The sequence below is a fragment of the Phodopus roborovskii genome, unplaced genomic scaffold (genome assembly GCF_943737965.1).
Source record: "Phodopus roborovskii unplaced genomic scaffold, PHOROB, whole genome shotgun sequence".
Classification (NCBI taxonomy): Eukaryota; Metazoa; Chordata; class Mammalia; order Rodentia; family Cricetidae; genus Phodopus; species Phodopus roborovskii.
The window spans coordinates 11,478,794-11,499,725 of NW_026126546.1; the positions used below are offsets into that span (position 1 = coordinate 11,478,794).

Consider the following 20,932-nt stretch of genomic DNA (forward strand, 5'->3'; position numbering starts at 1 on the left):
CACCCTAGTAGGAAGGGAACTGACAGGCACACATAATTTGTATACAATTTTGAGGGTATGCAGACCCTCTTTAGTTTGTCCTCCGAATGTCCAGGATGTTCACATTTACCCAGGTGAATTCTAAGGTACAGAGTGAGGAAAGGGCTGATCAAGAGAACGGAGCCAATTAGCTGCATAGCTCCAGGAGCTCAGAGATGTGGATACAGATTTTTCAGCTATGGATTTGGAGGACTCCCATATGGCTGTGCTTGAAAGGGAGGCTGGTGGGGCGAAGGCGTGGCTTTCTCTAGCCCCGCCACCTTCCACTGGGCTGGGGCGTGGCCTTCCTCCGACCTGCTCCGGTCCAACATGGCTCCGCGGTTGTGCATCATCTCTGCATCGGCCCAGCGGCTGCTGGGGAAGCCGGGACCCCGCGCTGGGGACCTCGCGGCTGCGGCTGCTGTGCGGTGAGAGGCAGACGGGGTCGACCGCGTTCCTGGAATAGGGGCAGGGAAGGGGGCTGGAATGAAGAGCAGACTCTTGGGTTTGGAATTCAGGGGTTAGAGGAGGAGCTGCCAGGATGTAGGCCCGAGGAGTGTAAGAAAGAATGAGGGAAGTGAAAAGATATGGGTAGGATTTTGTTTTTAAACAGGCTCACACTACCTGTGATTCGAACTCGGAATCTCTTGCCTCGGCCTCCTAGATATTACTGGTTGCATTACCATGCCTTGCTGGGCAGGTTCTTTGTCCTGTTTGGGACCTGGGTCTGGGCTGAGAATAAAAAATGAGGTGAGTGGGAGGGGCAGGTTTTAAGCTCTGGAGTGGGGCGAAGGCGGAGGACAGTGGTAGAAGTCTTCTAGCCTGGCCTTTGTGGTTTAGCACGCGCTGGGGGTTCTAGGGCCAGGCAGCTCCTCCCTCAGGAAGTTCTAGGAGGAAGGAGAGGAGGACTGGGGTACAGTGGGAATTCCCAAGGTGATTCCTCACCCTGCACTTTACTGTGGGTCAACAGAAGGGAGTGAGAGTTGTTCAAGGTCAGCCTCCGAGCCATGCAAAGGCTGCTCTGGATGTAGGACCCAGGTCTCATGATGCACCCTGCACTTTGCACCACGTTGGTGGCCTGCTAGGAGAGAGGCTCAGCTCCCTGTGGAGGGCCTGGCTTCCCCTGACTGGCTCTGGGCTGCTCCTCCCTCCTCGGGGCTGCCCTGTGCTACCGACTCTCTGCACTCACCCTGACCACTTCTGACCCCGAGGTAACCTGTCGTTCCCTAGTCGTGTTCCTGTTTTCATAGTCCTGCACCCTCACTGGTTTGAGAACAGAGTAAGTTCAAAGAACATTTGCTAAAGAAGTGAGAACACTTGTCCTCAAACCTGTGGAAAGGAACCCGTGCTCCTCCTGCCCCAGCCAAGGAGTGAAGCCATAGAGTCCTAGATCACTGTGACCTGGGACTTTTGGAAAGCTGAGATAGCAGAGCTGGACACGTGCCCTACACCTCCATGCTTGATAAAGAGGGAGAGGTTGACATTGGAGTGTACCTTGTAAACAGCCTTTTGTGGAGGGATGGCCTTGGGTAGAAGGAAACAGGATGTGTCTGATAGGACTGTTCTGTGTTACTAGGAAAAGAATCCAGGAGCTCAGGTATGCTAGGCTAGTGCGCTTCCCACCAATTAAACCATAACATCTCCAGACCTTATTTGGATTGTTGAGGGTTGAAGAAGCCATGCTTGTGTTACCCATTGCCTATACCTCAAGCAGTTTCTGTCATTGTGAGAGTTGAAAGGGTATCCAGGAAAATAATCTGTTATTACATTAAAAAAAAAATTAGTTCAAGGCAGACAGTGGTGATGCATGCCTTTAATTTCAGCACTGGGGCAGCAGAGGCAGGTGGATCTATGTGAGTTTAGGTCAGCCTGGTCTACAGAGCTAATTCTAGGACTGGCAGGACAACACAGAGAGGCCCTGCCGATGCTTTAAAAAATAGGGTGTAGGTCAGAGGTGGCCTGCTCACTTGGGATATGCCAGTCCCTGGGTTCTGTTTTAGTGCTGCAGGAGCCAAAAATGACTTTTTGTTGTTGTTTTTCAAGACAGGGTTTATCTTTGGAACCTGTCCTGGAACTCTCTCTGTAGACTAGGCTGGCTCAAACTCACAGAGATCTGCCTGCCTCTGCCTCCTGAGTGCTGGCATTAAAGTTGTGTACCACCTTATAAAGGTTAAGGGGCAGATAAGAAAAGGGGTGAAATGTGAAGAAGATCCATTGGGAAGTTAGAAATGGCCATGTTACCTGTACTGTCATGGTAGGCCTTTTCTCCAATAGTCACATTCCTTTACCCCCTATTGTATAGAGAATGGTGAAGCTAAGCTAGCATTAGAACCTGGGTTTGTCAGTAACACTGACAAGTTCTTTAGTCTCTTGAGCACTAATTCTGCTGTGGAATGGAAAGGCGTCTGAATCCACATTCTAGGTCAGGTGCTCTCTTTAATCTATTTGTCTATCTTTCTATCAGTCTGTCTGTCCATCCATCCATTTTGCTTCTATGCCCCAATCCCATTCATTTATTTTCCAAAAATAGAGGATGAGCTGTGTTAACCTTGCTCCAGTTCCTGGAGACACAGCAGAACACAACAGATTCAACCTTGTATTGCTTCATCTGGTAGGAAGATAAACAATAAATAAAGTGTAATAATCAAACAAAACAAAGGTTTGGGGTTTTTGGGTTTTTTTGTTTTGTTTTGGTTTGGTTTGGTTTTGGTATGTGTAATTCTTTTTTGTTTTTCAGTGCTGGAGATGGAACCCAGGGTATCATGCATGGTAGGTAGGCAAATATTCTCCCATGGGTCTACATTCCTACCTCAGGCATGGGGCTGTAGATGTTCCTGTAGAACAGCAGTTCTCAACCCCTTTCACAGGGGTTGCATATTAGCGATTATATTAAGATTCATAACAAGGGGCTGGAGAGATGGCTCAGCACTGGCTGCTCTTCCAGAGGACCTGGGTCCAATTCCCAGCACCCACATGGCAGCTTACAAGTGTCTGTAACTCTGGTTCTAGGGGATCCCGTGTCTTCACACAGACATGCCTGTGGGCAAAACACCCATGTACATAAAGTAAAAACAAATTATTAAAAAAGATTCATAACAATAACAAAATTACAGTTATGAAGTAGCAACAAAAATAATTTTATGGTTGGGTCACCACAAATGAGGAACTATGTTAAAGGGTCTCAGCATTAGGAAGGGTGAGAAACACTGCTGTAGAACAAAACAAGGGAGCAGAGTGAGAAAGGTTGGTCAGGTCAGGGTAGGAGAACAGCAGGGATTCACTGGAAAAGTAAATGTGCACTTGAGGGCTGAAGAGATGGCCCAGCGGTTAAGAGCATTGCTGCTCTTGCAGAGGACCTGTGCTCAGTTTCCAGTGCCTACACAGTGGCTCCTAACCATCTGTAACTCCAGTTCCTAGGGATGTAATACTCTCTCCTAACACCCAGGTGATATACAGACATACATTCAGGTAAACACTCACACAATAAATAAATACATCTTTTTAAGAAAAATATACACTCGAGGGTGTTGGCTTGAAATTGAGACTCACTCCCCCTGGGTCTGAACAAGTCCCTTAGATTTTACCTATATAAAAGATCTTCCTTCCTGTGGTTGGAGAGATGACTCTGCACTTAAGAGCACTGGCTACTCTTCCAGAGAACCGGGGTTTAATTCCCAGCACCCACATGGTGGCTCACAACTGCATGAAACTCCAGTTCTAGGGGACCTGACATCATCTTCTGGCCTCCAGGGAGCCAACATGGTGCACACCATACACACACACACACACACACACACACACACACACACACACAGGCAAAACACCCATATACATAAAGTAAAATTAAAAATCAGTTAAAAAGAAAAGACCTAGGGGGTGGGCTGCTGTGTCTTGCTCACTCAGCGCATTGAGAAGCTGACCTGCAGGAGGAATTAGAATGGCAGGAAGAGAGGGAAGGCTTCAGAGCTGCCGGGACCCTCCTTCCCTCCCAGCCCTGAAGCCTCTGTGCTTGCTCTTCAGGACTGGCCACTGGGTATTTGTCTTGGCCACTCCTGATACTAATGAGTTACTGAGAGCCTAGCTCTGGAGCAAAGGTCTTGGTGGGCAAATAGAACCACTTTCCTCCCTGTCACGACCTGCTGGGGAAGCAGCCCCCCCCCCCCCCACTCAGAGCAAAGGCCATGGCCTTCAGAGCCCACCTGAGGGACTCTGGTTTTCCATTTGACCTTGGCAAGTTCCTGAAACTGTGAGCATGCGCTTCATCCTGAAGGCGGCAGTAGCAGAGCCCACTTGTCATTTTGCTTTTTGCTAAGTGAACAAATAAATGTGCAGTACCTGAAAGAGCCCATGAGTGTAGTGCTTAAGCTAGCATCCTTTTTGCTTTACGAAAATTTAAATCTGGCCATCTGTATCTTCTCTCTCCCAGGTGAGCAGCATAGATTCCTCATTTGCTCTGGGTCACTTGTCTTCCTGTGACCAGATACCTGAGGAGGAGCAGCTTAAGGGAGAAGGGCCTTTGAGTGCACAATCCACGCTGTCAGTCAAAGCCTGATGTGGCTGCTCAAATTGTGTCTGCAGTCAGGAAGCAGAGATGAATTCAGGTGCTCATCTGGCTCCCTTCTCCCTGCTTTCTTTTATTCAGTCTAGGTCTCTAGCCCCTGTGTAGGGAGTGTCTTCTCCGTTAACCCTCTCTTGAAACCCCTCATAGACATGGCCAGAGGTGTGTCCCTAGGTTATCCCAAACCCTGTGGTCGCACAATGGAGATTAGATATTATACCCTTTACTTCTGGCTCCTCTTCTGTAATTTAGTATCTGCTAGCAACTCTTGTCAGAAAATGTGAGATGGAAACTTCCAGAACACTTTATTACAGAATAATTATTTTAGTTTATCATTGTTAATTTCTTACTATGCTTAGCTTATAAATTAAATTTCATCATAATTGTATAAGGTGAAAGAAGATGCATTACTTACAGATTAACTTTATTATAAGTTTGTGCATATAGGAAAGGAACATAGTTTATGCTATATGAAACACTTTTGGGGAGGATGATGGCTCTGCTGTAAAAGAATTTACCAGAGAACTTGCTGAAATACACTGCAAGAAAGCATGAGTTCCCACCCCTGAAAGGGGATAGAAAGCCTTTTTATAATAGCTACAGGGATGCTACTTGGTTTTACCGTCATGAGGCTCTTGTTCAGGTTCATATTGGGGGGAATAGATGGACCTCTTATTCTCTTCTGTGATAGTAAATCTTGTGGCTCAAGTTGTTTATCTTGAACTGGCCATTTGTGTAAGGTTCCATGAGTCATTAGGGATCTGGGCCATAGGGATCTGGGCTGGAGAGATGGCTTGTGGGTAAGAGCACTCACTGCTCTCACAGGCGGCCCAGGGCCTGTTCCCAACACCCACATGGTGGCTCCAGCTGATCAGGTGCTTTCCTTCTGCTCTCCATGGGTGCAGCATGCAGGTGGTGCAGTTACATGCTGGCAAAACACTCATAACCATTCACCAAAATATTGGTGTGCTATCACACACCTGTAATCCCAGCACTGGGGTGTCTGAGGCAGGTGGATCTCTGAGTTCAAGGCCAGGCTGGTCTACAGATTGAGGTCCAGCACAGCCAGGACTGCTCAGAGAAACCCTGTCTCAAAAGACAAAACAAACAAAAAAAGATGTCATAGATCAGGCCAGATTGTTGAGTGGGGATTTTGTTTTTATTTTGGCTGAGCAAGGTCAAGTCATTGACAAGAGATGAAGATCCCTCTTCTGAGCTCTGCAGAGCTAAGTGGGGGCATCACAGGGCCCTGGCTGGAGCTGCTGATTCAGTCACATTAGGACTGCAGGGCAGTAAAGTACAGGAGGCTCTGGAGGCCCCTTTTTGTGAAACGGAAAGGAGTGGCTATCTCAAGAGGTAGAAGTCCAGACTGGCATCATTTGAAAATTAGCAGGTCTTCAGAGGTGAGACAGGTGTGGCTGTTGATGGTGATGGTTGATCTCCCTGAAGACTATACAGTCTGGAGCTTAATGGCCTACACTCTGTAAAATAGTAACTGTACCAGAAGGTTAAGTAAGCAAGGGTCAGAAAAGAAAGGATTAGGCTAGTGAGCTGGCCAAGAGTGATAGTAGCCATGAAAGCCAGCCTCTGTGCCTGAGACTGTCTCTTAAATTCGATGTCTATTGTATCCTTTAACCTGCAGTGTGTACTGTGCTGATGATAGGTGTAGCTGCAGAGTCAGCCACCACGCATAAGTCAAGGACACAACAGGTGTGGAGCATTATTGAAACACCCTGGTCCTCAAAGATTGATGAGATATAGCTCAAGCAGCGAACCCAAGTCTACATCTCCTAGTATCTACTCCTGCTATAATGCCTAGTCCTGGTAGGAGGGGTTTCAGGTGGGCAGCTCTCCTAGGTCAAGAGACCCCCCTAAAAGAGACACAAGAAGGCCGGATGGGTTAATGAAGGCAGGTACCAGTGCAATAAGCCTGAAGATAAACTTTAGTTCCACATAGAAGAATTACTTTGAGGAGCTTAGGTACACGGTGGTGTTTGATGGAAAGTTAATGGTCAGATGTTCCACAAAAGAAGGAGGGATGAAATGAAGTGGAGCCTGACTGTTTAAGGGGGTGTTGGAGCTGAGCTTGTTGGGGGCTGACTCTGTTTTCCTAATACAGATAGAACCATCAGGGATCTATTAGGATCCAGTGTTGGTTATTGGAGAGAGGAGGTTTGGTTTGTCACAGAGATGTGTTGGGACAAACAGTTGATCAGGGGTGACTTGAGTTCAGAGTGTTTCTAGAGTCTCCATCAGGCAGGCCAAAGAGCAAACACCTGTGAGACCTGTACGTTGTCTTGGAATTGGGGGTTTGACAAAGGTACACTTTTTTTTTTGTTGTTGTTTTTTTTTTTTTTTTGAGACAGGGATTCTCTGTGTCTTTGGAGGCTGTCCTGGAACTAGCTCTTGTAGACCAGACTGGTCTTGAACTCACAGAGATCCGCCTGCCTCTGCCTCCTGAGTGCTGGGATTAAAGGTGTGTGCCACAATCAACTGGGTCAGAGGTACACTTTTTATGTCTCTAAGAGAAGGGTAGAGTTGTGATTAAAGAATGCCTATGGGGCAAGTTGATGGTGGCCCACACCTTTAAATCCAGCACTCAGGGCAGAGGCAGAAGCAGAGGCAGGCAGATCTCTGAGTTTGATGCCAGCCTGTCTACAAAGAGAGTTCCAGGACAGCCAGGACTACATAGAGAAACCCTGTCTCCCCCCCCCCCAAAAAAAAAGATGCCTATGGGATAGGACCCTTTGTGACCTCAATTCAAGCAAGCCTGGCTTAATAGGTAGGTTGACATGTGACAAGATTTACACACTAACCTGGTGAGTGAAAAGATTCAAAGAAGTGGATTTATGTTCATGTTTGGCTGTGAGAGTGTTGGAACAGTGTTCTATAGAAAGGTGTATGGAGAGAAATTATTAATTGGGTCCATTCGAATAAGTGGCTGAGTAGGAAATGCACTCTAGGTAGGCGGTGAGGGCAAGCAAAGGCAGCAGCCTTCCACATGGCAGCTCACAAACACCTCACTCCAGTTCTAGTGGCTCTGAAGCCTCTGCTGACATCTGTGGGCTCCTGTAAGCATGTGGTGCACAAACATACACTCAGCACACATGCACATAAAACTAAATATATAAGAATAAAAAGAATTGTTAATCATAAAGAATTGTTAATCAAATAATAACATTACTAACCAAATAAAAAGAATTATTGACCAATAAAAATAAATTAGCCATTTCAGCCTTTTCAGATGATAGAGAGTTGCCAAACAGGCATGGAGATCATACCTAATATTGAGGTTTTCATTTATTCCTTAATACTGAAAAGGAAAGCTGAGCATTGTCAGACTGTAGGCACCATTCAAGAGAACTGTGGTGGCCTGTGAGGGTCTTTCCTCCTCTCTCTCCTCTCCTCGCTTTACAGGAATTTTCTTCTTCCACTGAGTGAAGGTACCTATCTACTGGAACTATTATATCTCTGGCCATCATGCTAGGGGGGAAGTGGGTGAGCTTTATTTGGGCTCTCTGAGAATGTGGAAGAATGGGATTGGGATTAAGATGAAGTGGAAGCCTGTTGATCAGTTTAGTTGTTGTCCTAAGAACTGTCAAGAGTGGGCCTGGCAATGAACAGTGGCCGCTTCAGTTAGAAGCCAGCTAGTAGGGCCAAAATTTCTGAGACATGCTACTCGGCAACATGGGCAGTGAGGAGACCCCTTTTTTTCCAGATTGTGTAGACATGCATTACCTGAAAAAGGAGTTAATTCCTGCCCTTGGTGAAGACAGTTAGTTCTGCCTTTGAGCTTGTTACCCAGAAAAGGCCCAGATTCTGTGACCTCTGTGATGCTATGTCCTGCCACCAAAACTGCCACCATTTGTGAGCCAGGTCTTCTGGGTGTGGGTGTTGTGAGGGGCTCTAGGTGAGATCTGACAGTAAGTTTTGTCCTAAGTTCTGGAGTTTCTGCGGGAGTATGGTATTTGTTGACGCTGCTGAGATCCAGCAGAAGGCTCTTGAACCCCATTGTCAAGGACCTGCTAGAGCATATAGACTATCATCCTCGGTTCCAGAGTTAATTTAGAGGCCTTTCCAGTCAGAAGGGCAACAGCTATCCCATGCCACTGGGTCTAATGACTTGGAAGAGTAGATGGTTGGGCTCTCAGAGGGCCCCAGGATCTGAGTCCAGAATTCTGGGAATTTTGTTCTCTCTTACTCATGTACATTCTGAGAAAAGGGCTTGGCGGGGTAGCAGCTGAGGCTGCTACAGAAGTCCTGTAGGATTTTAGGGGGTAGGAAGGAGCTTGTAACGGTTTATCACAGAACCCAGAAAGGCAAAACAAGAGTCTTGGCTGCTTGTGGGAGTAGTGATTGCCTGCTTGCCTTAGGAGTACCAGGGTCTTTGTCATCACCAGGGTCCTATCTAGTGGGCATCAGGCAGAGCGAGTTTGGGGGTTAATCCTCTTAGCTGGAGAGAGGCAAAAAAAGGCACAGCTTCTCGCCTGGCCTCCTAGGCTACAAGGATACAGATGCGGACTGGACAGCTGGGATGGCTCTAGAAGGCGCTGTGTCCACCCAACTCATGGCATTTCACTCTGTAGCTGCTGTGGGATTCCATGGCCCTGTTTCAGAAATGTAGGTCATCAGGCCAAGGGAGCAGCGTACCTGAGCAGGGGAATTGCTAGGGCTCCTGTGCCTCCACGTGGCCCTCTCAACCCCTCTGTCCTACAGCTTCTATTCCAAGGACAGTGAAGGCAGCTGGTTCCGCTCCCTCTTTGTTCACAAGGTGGATCCTCGGAAGGACGCCCACTCTACTCTGCTGTCCAAGAAGGAGACTAGTAACCTCTACAAGATACAATGTGAGTAGCTGCTAGATTGCCTAGCTGCACCTCAGGCTTATTTTTTTTTATATATATGTGTGGGTGGGTTTGGGGTAAAGAGCTGTGATACTGGAGATGAGAGAATGAAGAGGCCCCATGCTGTCCTGGGAGCTCTGGCCCTATTTGGGGCCTGTTCACACCCGCCCCCTCCACACACACACACAGGCACGCACACACACACACACACACATGTGTGAGTATTGCATGCACTTCTCCTGCTCTCTCTCTCTCTCTGTCCTGTGTTGCAGTTCACAATGTGAAGCCTGAATGTCTGGATGCCTACAACAGTCTGACGTGAGTGTCCTTCATCTACTGTTCCCAGCCATTGCTGGGAGGTAGGCCCTCTTTCCCAAGAAACCTTTAAAAAATCCTCGCCTCATCCTCCTGCCAAAATTAAGGGGTGTAGGCTCTAGAGCTGGAAGCCTTAAGGATGTCTTCCCCCACCAACGCTTCTTAGAGAGGAGACAAGCTCAGCCCTGCGGCCCAAGTTGGAACCTTTATCTCAGGGCCGTGCTCCTCCCTGTGCCCCTCCCACAGGGAGGCTGTGCTGCCCAAGCTGCACCTGGACGAGGACTACCCCTGCTCGCTTGTGGGCAACTGGAACACATGGTACGGGGAGCAGGACCAGGCAGGTGAGTTCCCCTTGTCTCCAGTGCCCCTGTGGGCACCCAGCCTGCGTCTCCAATAGCTCTCAGATCCCTCTGCAGCGTCTCTGGGAACATGGGGAAATGTTGTTTCTTTCCTACCTCATTGCCCTGCTCAAACATCTGCTGTGGCTCCTCAGTGCTCTCAGGCAGCCCATGAGGCCTGTGAGTCCTTCCTAACCCAGTCCACAGCCTTATTCACTACACGCTCTGCTCACTGTTTTGTCCTGCCTCTGACTCATCAGTTCCCCAGACAGAACTGCTCTACTCTCCGCGATAGGTGGCCAACCTGAATTTTTTTTTTTTTTCTTTCTTTTTTTCTCCCTTGCCTACTTTACTTGGTTTGTTTTACCTCTTTTTTATTTTGTTTGAGACGGGGACTTACTGTGTAGTCAGTCCAGGCTGGCCTCTACCTGCCTCAGCCTCCTGAGTATGGAAATGGTTTGATCACTACTCTCTTTTGTTTTGTTTTTCAAGACAGTGCCCTAGCTATCCCGGAACTCACTCTATAGACCAGGCTGGCCTTGAACTCATAGAGATCCACCTGCTTCTGCCTCTCAAGTGCTGGGATTAAAGGCATGCACCACCACACTTGGCTTATTTGCTTGTCTTTTAAAGTTATTTTCAAATTTATTCATTTATTTGGGGTGCATGCCTGTATGTGTGCAAGTGTGTGTGTGTGTGTGTGTGTGTGTGTGTGTGTGTGTGTACAGGTGTGCATGTGCTGTGGCATGCCCGTAGAGATCAGTAGATGGTTCTTGTTTTCACCTTGTTGAGGCAGGGTCCCCTCTGTTTCTGCTGCTGCACTGTGTGTACTCCAGGCTAGATTACAGAAATGCATGTGAGCTTCCGTACTTGGCTTTTCCACTTGGGTTCCAGGGATCAAGCTCCCGTTGTCTGGCTTGTGTAGCAAAGGCTTTTACCTGGCGAGCCATCTTACCAGCCCTTGTCTGTCTTATTGTTTTATATTTTGGTGTAGACATGCACCCTTCTTAAAGACTAGATTCTTTTCATTTTTGGTGGGTCAGGTACTGTCCTGCTGGGTCAGTCACTATCCCTGGCTTTCTAACCTCTATTACTTGCCTCTTCATTCCTTGATCATGTATCCCTGTAGCTGTCTGCATTCTTATCTGCTGTCTCCTATAGGTAGTGAGTTTTGGAAGTCAGGGCTGTATCTCTTTGTAATACTTAATAATCAATATAAATGTTTCCTCTCTTTACTAAATTTATGCTGGGGTGTGGGGTGGGGCTAGAGGGATGGTTCAGTGGTTAAGAGCACTGGCTGTTCTTCCAGAGGTCTCAGGTTCCATTCCCAGCATACACCTGGAGGCTAACAACTGTCTGTAAACCAGTTCTAGGGGAATCCCACACCTGCTGCCCTTCATAGGCACTACATGTGCACAGGCATACATGTAAGCCAAACGCCTATACCTGTAAAATGAAATAGTCCTCAAAAAATTATTTTTAAAAAAATTTATGCTGGGGCCTACAGAGGTGGCGCAGCAGTTAAAACTACCTTTTGCACTTGCAGAGTACCTGATTCATTTTCAGGCATCCGACCATCACCCAAACATCTACAATTCCAGCTCCAGGGGATCTCTGTCCTCATCTGACCTCCATGGGCACCAGTCACACACATGGTGCACATACATGCATTCAGGCAAAGCACTCATACACATAAACTTAATCTTGAAAATTTTTTACTTTGTAAAAGCTCATGTAGCTGACTGCTGTAACCCTAGAATTCTGGAGATTGGAGCAGGATTACTGTGAATGAGACCATGTCTCAAAAAGTTAAAACCAAACTTAACCAAAACATTTCCAGTATGGCAGAGTGCCAGTTTGGATGGTATAGGGTTAGACTGTGGCATAGCCATTACAGACAGCCCTCTCAGCTCTCCATACATACTCCCAACAGTGGGAGCTCACCACCTCAAAAGCTGACCTGCCTCGATCCTGATAAATGTGTGTCTAATTAAGAAAAAATATCTAAGCCTAGCATAGCGGTACACATTTATTTACTTTAGTTTTCTGTACACTGGTGGTTTGCCTACATGAATGTCTGTATGAGGGTGTTGGATCCCTTGGAACAGGAGGTAGAGACAGTTGTGAGCTCCCATCTGGGTGCTGGGAATTGAACCCAAGTCCTCTGGAAGAGCAGGCAGTGAATGCACTTAACTGCTGAGCCTTCTCTCCAGCCCCCGGTGGTACACATTTGTAATCCCAGTACTTGGGAAGTAGAGGCAGGAGGTTCACCATAAGTTCAGGCCAATTTGGTCTACATATCAAGTTCAGGCCAGTGAGGGCTTCATAGAGACCCTGACTCAATAAATAATATCAGGAAATCTGTACAAAGAGAAAGACAGAGCTCTATAATTATCTGTTGTTCTGTGTTGGTGATAGACATTAACACTGATAATCAAGAGACAAGCCATTTACCTTCTACGTAGTACCATGGTTTTTTTCAATCTCTGCTCTTGATGGGCAGTAGCAGAACTTCCTGGATTCTATTAACTAGAGTTTAAAGGTTGTGCCAGGCAGTGGTGGTGCATGCCTTTAATCCCAGCACTTGGGGGATAGAGGCAGGCAGATCTCTGTGGATTTGAAGCCAGAACCACAGAGCTAGTTCAGGATAGCTACAGCTGTTACACAGAGAATCCCTGTCTAAAAAAAAAAAAAAAAAAAAAAAAAGTTTACTGGTTGAGCTAGGTTTGGTGGTTTGTGCCAGTAATTCCAGTTCCTGGGAGGCTGAGGCAGGGGGAGCAAGAGTTTGAGGCCAGTCTGGAACTATTTAGTATAAAACCAAAAACATGCTTGCTAACTGAAATGAATTTTGATTTATAAAGCACATTCTACATGATCTACACCTTGAGATTTATCAACTCTATGTGGAGTCATCTAAGGATCTGGCCATTACAGTCAGGCTCTAGGAGCAGGGCACAGGAATATACATTTGAATAAACTTGTCAAAACCATCGATATGTCTTCTCTAGGGGTCACTGCGATTATTAGACTTCTTTCTTGGCCAGTGGTGAGGTCCTCTTAACGCCTCACATTAAGTTGGCCCCTTTCCCATGGCTCAGCTTTCTTGGTTTGCCATATGACAGACTGCCATCCATACAAACATTAGGTACTTCCCTCTGGAACAGGCCCTCTAAGTCGTAGGGTCAGGCCATTTTGCAAATGGGAAAATCAAGGCACCCATAAAGTCAGATGAAGGATAGGCTACCTTGGGAAGTAACAGAACCTGTTATCCTCACCTCTAGTACGCCTCACTCTCCTGGGGGCCTTCCTCCCTCCACATCTGTGATCCCCACCATTAGTGTTCTGTCGTTCACCAGTTTCTTTCTCTCCTCTTCTGTCTGTCCCACCATCCCCCTCCCTCTTGCCCTAGGGTGGTTGACCTAGGCCTCGAATATGCTAAGTACATGTTCTCTTACTGAGCAACACCTTGGCTCATGGTTATCTTACCGGGAGTCACGTTAGCTACCTAGGGCTGCCATAATAAAAAACCACAGACTCCAAGAACAGAAGTGCATCCTTCAACTTTAGAAGCCGGAGGCAGAAATCAAGACATTAGCTCTGCCTGGGCTTCCTCTGAGACCTCAGGAAGGATGCTTCCTGTCTCTCACAACTTCTGGCTGTTAGGAACCCTTGGCATTCTTTGACATGTGGACACATCAGTCTGAGCTCTGTGTCTCCTGAGTCACATGGTGTTCCCTTTGTATGCACCCTCTGATAAGGACACCAGACTGGTTTGAAGGTCTATCCAGTATGTAGGCTTAACTCAGTTATCTACAGTGATCCTGTTTCCAAACAAGGTCACATAGTGAGGCTCTGGCAGGGCATGGATTTTTGAGGGGCTACTATTCAAGCCAGCAGAGAATATAATAGTACCAAGAGTTCTTAGTGAAAATGAAGAAGCTACCCTCTCAATGGAGGCCCAAGGGGTCTCTTGAGTAACCCCAGGAGATCATGTGTACATTGGCATTTCTGTATGTATCCTCCTACCCCTAACCACATGCTGTTGTATCGAGGTATCACAGTCTTTAGCTTGTTTTTCCTTCTTTTCCTCCTTGCTACCTTCTCCCACCCCACCCCCCTTTTTTTTTGAGACAGGGTTTTATGCAGTTCAGTCTGGCCTTGAACCTTCTGAACCTCCTATCTTTCTGTCTCCACACAAATGTATTTGGGTATTATGCAGGATTGGGGATTTGAACCCAGGGCTTTGTGCAAGCTACCAGCTGAGCTATATCCCCAGCCTGCTTCCTTCCTTCATAATGTGTGGTCTCCCTCTGTTACCCAGACATTGGCTTAAAGCATCATTCGGCATCAGCTTCCCAAGAGCTGGAACTACATGTTCCTGTCTCCAAACATAGCTGCAGGGTTTTTGTTTTGTTTTGTTTTTTGTTTTTTCTTCATTATCTTAAGTTCACTGCATGGAACATTCTTGTTTTGTAATTGTTTGGTTGGTTGTTTTGTGCAGTGCTAGAAATGGATCTCCTCCTATTAGACAAGTGCTCTACCACTGAGCTATGGCATCAGCCACCTCGGAGTGTTCTGTTCATCCCCATGTCTGCTGGTGTTCCTAGGGTGGGAGACACTCATGTCATCTTTTGTTTGGCTTTGTTTGTGATGCTCTAGGTGAAATCCAGGCCCTTCTGCATGCCAAGCACATGTATAATCAGTAGCCACCCCATCCTCATCTCATCCTCTTATTGCTGGTATTTTGAGAATGTGGGTGAAGACATTGAGTCCTAGAGGGGTCACAGGCTGCCAGACACAGCAGAGCTAGTGGTCTCCTGGCTTTGCATCTAAGATAACCCCCCACCCCCCACCTAGTGCTATTCCTCACCAAGACAGAAGGAACCAGGAGCCACACACACACACACACACACACACACACACACACACACACTCTCTCTCTCTCTCTCTCTACTGCCACATACACAGTGCAGCCTTGGTGTCGGTTAGTCAGGTCAGCTCCCTGTAGTTCCTTAACCCTTACCCCTGTCCCCACAGTGCACCTATGGCGATTCTCAGGTGGCTATCCAGCCCTCATGGACTGCATGAACAAGCTAAAAAGCAACAAGGTATCCCAGAACCTGTGTGCATGTTGCTTCCAGCCCCAGCCCTGTGTGGAGGGGAGTGTGGGGGCTGCCACCCACAAAGCACACGGATAGGGCACCGTAAAGCCCATGGCCTATGATGCCCTGCCTTCAGGAGTACCTGGAGTTCCGGAAGGAACGGAGCAAGATGCTTCTGTCCAGGAGAAACCAGTTGCTTCTGGAGTTCAGCTTTTGGAATGAGCCACAGCCCAGAGCTGGCCCCAACATCTATGAGCTGAGGACATACAAACTCAAGGTACCTGGCTTCTGACAGAGCCCCTCTTTCTTGCCTTCTACCTTCCCCGCTGTTGTGTTGCAAGAGCTCAGGTTAGGAGGGCCAGACGCTTCTCCTTATGGGCTCACAGCAGAGGTGTGTGTATTCCTGTGTATAGCTGCACAGGTGTGTCAGGGCCCATGAATGGAGCCTCTGGCACTGGGGAAGGCTAGTTTCCCATCCCTGCCCCTATGGCGTTGGGAGTCGAAGGTGGTGCTCACTTCCTTCTCCCTCTGGATCTCTTTCAGCCAGGAACCATGATTGAGTGGGGAAACAACTGGTAAGTGGTGGCGCTAGAGTTGGGAATGTGGTGGTCCCTGCTGTCCTGCCCCATTAGGCTCCCACGGGGCTTGTCAGGATGCGTTACAGGGAACCCAGCATGCTTTGCTCACCTGAACAGTGCAGATTCTGTAAAGTGCTGCCAACCAGCTGGCAGCTGCACTTCCAGAATCCATTCCCTGGGTCTCACTTTGACCCCGCCCCTAAAGTGTGGCCAAGCAATCAGTCTGCGCCACCTAGGCTGGACCTCTGTTCCATGTTCTCTGCTATCTCCAGGGCCCGGGCCATCAAGTACCGTCAAGAGAACCAGGAGGCAGTGGGAGGCTTCTTTTCACAAATAGGAGAGCTCTACGTGGTACACCACCTATGGGGTAAGTTGGAGACACTCCTGGAGCCTGTCTGTGCCATCACCTCATAAAATGTGGATGCACTGGTGTTCCTATCGCTCTTACATCCCAGCAGGGGGAGATGCACCCTCAGACAAACTAACAAAAAGGACTCAAGTTCACACAATGACAGCTGCTGCAGGAGACTAGGCAGGGGAAGACAGCAGGAAGAAGCAAGGGACTTTTAGTGGCTTGGATAGACACGGTCCTTCTGAAGGGTAAAATGTGACTCCTGAGCTGAATGAAGGGTGAGGAAGCCAGCTGGGGGATGTCACAAGCAGAAGGAACAGTGTGTGAGCCTTTGCTGAGGGTAGGGGGAGGGGAATGGGGGAACGGGGAAGAGTGTGTGTACATGGGATGGACAAGGACAGCCACCAGATCGAAGCAGACCTCAGGGGCTGTGGGAATGGATGTGGTGGGAGGAGGCAGCAGCAGCATGGCAGTTCCCAAGCTGCCATGTGCTTTGCCAAGAGTGCCTGGTGGGGAAGCAAGGTTGGGAACTAGGCACGGGAAGTGCGGGCAGGTGGCCATGAGCTGACTTCAGGCAGTGGCAGAAGCGTGCCCAGACAGATTCATCGCTCTAAAGATTGAATCGGTGGGGCTGGAGAATGAATTGCTGGAGGAGAAAGGAGAGCTGTGTGTTCGTTTCTAAGACAAGGAGGTCTAGGGGAGGAGCTAGGTCATGGGATTGGAGTAACTCTGGAAGTGTTATATTTAGGGTGCCGTTGTTGGGCCAGCCAGATGGTGGTATAGGCGTTTACCTTTACCTGACAGACTGAGTTTGATTCCCAGGACCCACGTGGCAGGAGTAATCTGACTCCTGCAACTCATCTTCTGACCTCCACATAGTCCCCACCTTGAATAAATAAATAAACGCAATAAAAAATTATATGATACAGATGCTCCCAACTTGAAATGTCACATGGGCACCAAATATAGGAGTCCACAGGAGAGTTTGAGACTGGAAATAGGAAGGAGTTGCCAACATACAAATATGCTTCAAAATCCTTACCATGGGGCCTTTGTGCATGCATGTGCTACCACTGCCCAGTTGAAATTCATCGTTTCAGTATGTGTGCCTGAATGGTATTGACGGCAGTGTTTGTTGACAGTCTAAGGAGGAGGTATCTGAGGAGGAAGAGATCATAGGGCAGGGTTTGGGGCAATGGAACGGTCCCTGTGCTGAGGAAGGGATCAGATTCTCTGAGGAATGAGCCTGTGCTTTTCTCACAGCCTACAAAGATCTGCAGTCTCGGGAGGAGACTCGAAATGCGGCCTGGAGAAAGAGGGGCTGGGATGAAAATGTCTACTATACAGGTGGGTGTCTCCTCTGTGGGGCAGTGGCGCCTTTGCAAGTGGTCTTCTGGGAGACTGAGGACTCAGGTCTCTGCAAGGCCAGCTAGCATCACTTGATTACATCCTGTGTGGGAACTCACTGTTCTATTTTTTTGTTGTTGTTGTTTTGTTGTGCATCCTACCCACCCCACCCCCACCTTTTGAACCAGTGTCTTGCTGTATTGCTCAAGCTCATCTTGGGTGGATCTTTTCCCTCAGTCTTCCAAATTGCTGTGACTGCAGGCTTGTACCACTGTGCCCAAGTGGGAACGTCCTTTGACTTACGTTAGTGGGGTTTTGTCTTGGTAGTACACATTCCACGTGATACAATCTGTCCTGAGACTTAGGACTCACACAGGCAGGTGATCCCAGTGTGAGATGTGTTCCTCACAGCAGCTGCATCTTCTTCATCAGATGGTAATGCAGATGCTGTCTCTGCTGCAGGGAGGACTTGGAGAATTAACATATGGGCAGTGCTTTGCCTTGATCTACCATCAAAACACACAGCAAATTACTTGCAATATTTTCTTCAATGTGTCACCACTGCTAGAAGTCCAAAGAACCAACCAGAGTCAGTATATACTGACTGAGTCTTCACTATGTGAAACTATTGGGTGGGTAGCGCAGGCATACACATAAACAATAGTCTGTCCCCAACCTTGATGAGTTTGCAGTTGATCTTCCACACATCTACTTGGTGTGGGCAACAACATGTCTGCTGAGTAGGTGCATGAGCCGTGCTATTATTCCAAGTGTGATCCCAGCTGACAGTACTGGCATCCACTGGATACATCAGAAATGCCTAGTGAGCTTCTCCCAACCTTGTGTGAACTAAACATATGGGGATTTGTACACACATTAGAGTCTGAAAGTTAAGCACAGGAAGCAAGAATCTAAACTCTGAGCTGGAGAGATAGATGGCTCAGTGGTTAAGCATACATACTGCTCTTAGTGAGGACCCACGGTCAGTTCCCTGTACTCATCTTGGGAGGTTCCCAGCTGCCTGAACACCCACACACACAACCCCCCCACTCCCCACCCTCCACCCCCGGGCTCTGAAGTATTCTCTTGGCCTCCATGGGCACTGTACTCATGTGCACATACCCACATATAAAAAAAATCTGACCTCCTGTTTGTTGATACCCCTACTCCCATGGACGTGGCCTCCCTCGCTGTATGAGGGAGAGTTGCACTAAATCAAACCTCAGCCCTTGTAGTACTTTCCTTGCCAGTGTGTACCACTGCAGTTCTCTTTATTTTTGCTTGTTGGTGGGGCTGGGGATTGAACCCAAGACCTCACACATGCTAATCAGCATTGACCTCATCACAGAACTACACCCCAGCCTTAGAATTACTTTTCTTCAAATCTTAAGTTGTCCCTAATGTGCCTTTGTCCTTGCTTTTATATTATTAGGCTTAGTGTGTTTTGTTTGTTTTGGCTGTGAGGCTAGAATCCAGGGGTTCATATATGCTAGGCACTGAGCTACCTCTCTACTTTATGCTAGCTTTTTTCATATACTTAAGAAAATGAATTTTAAAAAAATATTCAGCTCATTACCTCCTAAATCTCTCTCCACAGTCCCCTTGGTGCGACACATGGAGTCACGGATCATGATCCCTCTGAAGATCTCTCCTCTCCAGTGAGCTGGCACTGCCCTACCTCCTTCCCTCTCTCCTTTGGAGTAACCTGGAACAGAGCAGCTTCTAGGCCTGTTGGCATGGCCTTCTCTTGGCTCTGGAAGAATTCTGATGGGTTGTGTTCAGCTTGGAAAAGATGATGTTTTCTTACAACTTACAGTTTTGTCTATACCTGCCCCACCTCTCTCCCATGCCGGAAAGATGTTTCTAATTTCCCTCATGAAGAATAGCAACCTTTTAAGCATTCATACATTTCCCTGAGACTCTTCATCTCTTGGCCATCAAGTCCCCAGCTAACACTGTGGACATGGCTTAGTTTCCTAACAGGTGACTAGTTGTTAAGAGATGGGGTGTGAAGAGATATCAGACCAGATATGGCATCCAGGAACTCCCTGGTCTCTATTTGTTAAAAATGTAAGTTTGAGCCTTAAAAACCTAGAACAGCTGTAAACTCTCAAGTCATCAAAGTCAGGAGGAGACCCAGAATTCCATTCGGAGGGGCTGGGAAGGGAGGAGGATTTGAGAATGTAAGACAGACTTAATGAAGGAATCCTGGAGAAGCTGAAACATAGGACTTAACTTTTGGGTTTGAAATACAGGCTTGGAAGACAGAACTGAGATGATGGAAGACCTTAGGGAGAGGACCCTGAGACAGATGGAGAGGCTTAGCTGTTTTCCCCTACACACCTGTATTCTCATATTGAATTCCTTCTTCCCCAATTTGACATTCTGTCAGCAAACCCTCATTTTGCAGAAGCACCAGGCCTGTGGCATGGGTTCAGTGATTCTGGGGTCTCCTCAGTGACCTCCATACCTCATGAGTCCCTGCCTAGCATGGTTTTGCTACCATACCAAGGAAATGTACTGGGATAGTTGATGGAACAAAATTAAATATTTACTGTAAGTCGTGGTGTCTTCATCTGCAAGGAACCTCAGCAGCTGTCTAAGGCAGGCCAGTGTCCAGTTGGCTGGGGGATAGTGTGCCCTTGTTCTCTCAGGGAAGAGAAGGAACTTTCTGCATAACCAGATGTTCATACACGTTTCAAGGCACCAAACAAGCAGTATCCATTCCAGAAATACCTGGGGTTTTCAAATACTGCATTACAGTAGCGATTTTTGTCTTTGAGAAAATCGAGTTTAACATGGAGAAACACTGATGCACTTGTGTGAAGGGGGATTACATCCGCCTAATTAAGTGACGCCTTTGGTGCAGTGACTATTAGTCAAGGTAGAGCCGGGCGTGGTGACACAAGCCTTTAAGTCCAATGGGGCCGGGACAGGCGGGTCTGAGTGAGTTAGAGATCAGCCTGATGTACAAAGCGTTCAGGGCCAGCCAGTGCTCATCATGAGAGCCTCTCTCACAGTCAGGAGGCAAATCCACTAGGGTCCACGCTGTGGCACAACGACACTCTTGTGCTTTCTTGAGCACACCACGAATTCAAGGGACTCGGCAGAGGCTCCCGGTCCTCAAGGCCGCAGTTTTCCCAGTTTTAGAGGGTCGATTAGAAGAGTTGCCCAGCCGCGCACACGCCCCTTCCTTGCTTCCCAAGCTGCCTTTGTGTTTCACTTCCGGCCGGTAGCTCTTTTCTTCCGCTTCTCTATGGTCGTGAGCCGGAAGTGGCTGCCTGGCTGGAAGGCGTGAGGACCATTGTGGTGAGCGAGGGTAGTGTCGCGGGCTGGGGTTGCTGGTCGGCACGAGGCGCGCGGGGCCCGAGGTGCTGACGACACGACGCGTCTTTCCCGGGCTGGGGTTCTCCCCTGCCGGCTTCCCCGGGGCTCGTGGCTGTCCCCTCCGGGGAACCAGCCTGGCCGCAGCAGCATCCCTCA

General features: G+C 48.0%; 2 protein-coding genes across 4 annotated transcripts in view; both read left to right on the forward strand.

Annotated features, from left to right (window-relative positions):
- Window positions 1-233: 233 nt before the first annotated feature.
- Window positions 234-20,009, forward strand: Nipsnap1 (nipsnap homolog 1). Of its 2 annotated transcripts, XM_051200239.1 has the most exons (10): window positions 248-446; window positions 9,293-9,420; window positions 9,690-9,735; window positions 9,979-10,073; window positions 15,108-15,178; window positions 15,309-15,449; window positions 15,716-15,747; window positions 16,023-16,117; window positions 17,366-17,449; window positions 19,047-20,009. In XM_051200239.1, exons 1-10 carry the CDS (start codon window positions 349-351, stop codon window positions 19,109-19,111), a joined length of 855 nt encoding a protein of 284 aa, XP_051056196.1. In that variant the 5' UTR covers window positions 248-348; the 3' UTR covers window positions 19,112-20,009. The 2 variants fall into 2 exon arrangements, with proteins under 2 accessions (XP_051056197.1, XP_051056196.1); XM_051200240.1 differs by lacking the exons at window positions 15,716-15,747; window positions 16,023-16,117 and having other exon boundaries at window positions 234-446.
- Window positions 20,010-20,683: 674 nt separating this feature from the next.
- The window catches only part of Thoc5 (THO complex subunit 5), a 32,470-nt gene continuing 32,221 nt past the window's right edge, over window positions 20,684-20,932 (forward strand). Inside the window, exon 1 of one of the 2 annotated variants that reach the window (XM_051200190.1) lies at window positions 20,684-20,756. The gene's annotated coding sequence lies outside the window, so the exon portion shown is untranslated. The remainder of the gene's footprint in view (window positions 20,757-20,932) is intronic. The other variant, XM_051200191.1, reaches the window with a different exon arrangement.